Source organism: Vicia villosa, unplaced genomic scaffold (genome assembly GCF_029867415.1).
Source record: "Vicia villosa cultivar HV-30 ecotype Madison, WI unplaced genomic scaffold, Vvil1.0 ctg.001297F_1_1, whole genome shotgun sequence".
NCBI lineage: Eukaryota > Viridiplantae > Streptophyta > Magnoliopsida > Fabales > Fabaceae > Vicia > Vicia villosa.
Window position 1 is genome coordinate 344,520 of NW_026705564.1, and position 2,765 is coordinate 347,284.

At 35.2% G+C, this 2,765-nt stretch overlaps 1 protein-coding gene across 1 annotated transcript; it reads left to right on the forward strand.

Moving 5' to 3' along the window:
* Nucleotides 1–595: 595 nt before the first annotated feature.
* Nucleotides 596–2,201, forward strand: LOC131634444 (transcription factor TCP20-like). The gene is made up of 2 exons (XM_058905115.1): nucleotides 596–1,716; nucleotides 2,031–2,201. The coding sequence occupies exon 1, from the start codon at nucleotides 723–725 to the stop codon at nucleotides 1,545–1,547; it is 825 nt and encodes a 274-aa protein (XP_058761098.1). The 5' UTR covers nucleotides 596–722; the 3' UTR covers nucleotides 1,548–1,716; nucleotides 2,031–2,201.
* The last annotated feature ends 564 nt before the right edge of the window (nucleotides 2,202–2,765 follow it).

Genomic DNA, 2,765 nt, shown 5'->3' on the forward strand with positions numbered 1-2,765 from the left:
GTTTCACAATCAAAAGTATATCATTCTTTTATTGATTGCAAACATTTTTAATAGCCAACTTAGTATCAAGGTTTCTTACTCCTCTAGCATTCTAATAAATGGCTTTCATTGAGAGGTATCAAAATATATCAAGTAGCATCCAAACTACATAAACCATCATTCAAAATGCATAAAGTAAGATCATAATTCAGCAAAATACATCACTCAACATCATAATTGAATTTTCTCCGTATAGATACCTTTGATTTGATAACTTAAAGGACCAAATTATTATAAAATAAACTTAAGGACAAACCTATTAAAAAAAATAACTTAAAGGTCCTTTAGGGTAATTTATTTAAAATGAATGTGATTTATTTTTGTTGTCACTATTACAAAATACAAATAATTAGTTTTAATTAATTATACTGTAGTAATTTATTCATAACTTTATCAACAATACATAAATCCTGTTGTTGTAGTCTCCAAGGCAGTAAAACGAGCAGTTAAAGTAACTTTCAAAATTTTCATATCTGTCTGGTCAAACCCAAAACCCACTACACAAAGAAAGAGGTAAGAAAAGACAAGACAGACAAAAAAAGGCCACAAACTCAAATTAAAATACTTCACACACACATTGCCATTTCAATATTCAATCATCAAAAACTTTGTCCCTCAATTCTTGCAACAAACAGTGAAACAAACTTTAAGACTTTTTCATCTTTCACTCCTTCAATCATTTCATGGATCCCAAAAACTCAAAACACCAACACACAAACAACACCATGGGAGATGATAACAACAACAGCAGCAACAACAACAACAAACAACAAATTTCGGAATCAAAGAATCTGCAGATTGTGTCGTCTGAAATTGAAACCAAACAAGATGAAACAAAGAAACAGCTTGCACCAAAGAGAACATCAAACAAAGACAGACACACAAAAGTGGAAGGACGAGGAAGAAGAATAAGGATGCCGGCTTTATGTGCGGCGAGAATATTTCAGCTGACCAAAGAGTTGGGCCATAAATCAGATGGTGAAACGATTCAATGGCTTCTTCAACAATCTGAAGCGTCGATTATAGCTGCAACAGGAACAGGAACAATACCGGCTTCAGCTATGGCTTCATCGGGTAACAGTTTGACACCACAGGGTTCTTCTTTGTCTTCTGGTTTACAGTTGCAAACCAGCTGGCCTACCCATCAGGTTAGTTCATCAAGTTTATGGCCCCATGGATTTGGTTTTCATCAAACGTCTTCTGGTTTGACTACTGCAGCGGCTAGTGAGAATAGTTCGAGTTATTTTCAGAAAATTGGGTTTTCTGGATTTGATATGCCAGGGAGTAATTTGGGTGGGATGAGTTTTACATCAATTTTGGGTGGGAATCAGCAGATGCCACCTGGGTTGGAATTAGGTTTGTCGCAAGATGGACATATTGGGGTGTTGAATCAACAGGCTTTGAGTCAGATTTATCAGCAGTTTGGTCAAAATCATCAAACTAGGGTTCATCAGCAAAGTCAGAATCAGAATCCTAATAAGGATGATTCTCAAAGTTCTGAACAGTAGAGAGATTTTTCATGGATTTGTGGATAGTTTGAGGTTTATATAAAAAAAAATGTTTTTTTTTGTTGTTATTGTTGTTGTATATTTGGTAGAGTTTGAGGAAATAGAAAAACTCAATAGAAAATGGATTTGGTTTGGTTTGCTCCATTGTACTCAAGTCTTCTGATATAAGGTGAGGATTTTACTAGCTTTGTGTTATTTTCTTTCTGAAGTTGTTGATTAGTCCACTTATAATCAGGGTTTTAAAAAACGGTCGCGTAACGGCTTTCACGATTTCGGTTGGTACAGATGTATTGACAGTCATTGTGTTCGCTGTGGTGTGAATTAATCACAATTTGTTGTTTAATATATAGAATGGTGATAACAAAATCGGCATCTGTCAATACTGTTTTGTCATGGCCGTTTTTGCGGCTGTGGACCATTAAAACCCTGCTTATAATTATTGTGTTGAATACTTTTTTTATGATGTTAATTTACTTGTTGCAGGTGGAATGGGATGGCTAGAGATAGGTTTGTGGATTTGGTTTGGCAAGAGGTGTGTTGTTGATTATTTTTATTTGTTGTTCTGTATAGATTAGAATGGAGTGATGATGAGTTTGTTTGTGAAAAATGATGATATAGTTTCATAATCATATATTTGTCAAAGTTCTTGTTGGATCTGTTTGGTTTTATTTAGTGCTTTATCATCTCACAAATTTTTAACTCTGTGGAATGGATCTTGCAAAATGCAAATGAGTTCTATGAAACTTTGTAACTTCCCTTCAGAATTCATCAATTTGGTCGACGTGTCAGCTTCCGTGTCATGTAGACGTGTCTTTGTTTAGGGATGACAAAACGGATTTGGTCTGTCGGGCATGTCTGTTTTGCCCATACTTTTTCGTGGGGCGGGACAAAGGCCCACAGGTGACAAAACTGTACCAATGGCTATGCAAATGACTTCTTTGAAACTTTTCAACTTCCCTTCAGAATTCATCAATTTGAAGAACTTCTATTCTATGTAGCACAACATTTCAGTTAGTGCAATTCTACATGCCACATTTGCTGAAATTGAAATTTTTCAGCAAAATTCCTAAATTTTCTGCATCTGAGTTTTTCTTGAGATGACTTAGATGCAGAATTATCCTATTCAGATTTGTTGCAGCCAAAAAAGGCCTGCATTCATGCATTCAAGCATATCTGACCGTTCGATTAAGATCGGATGGTCATGATTTTAAACAGGTA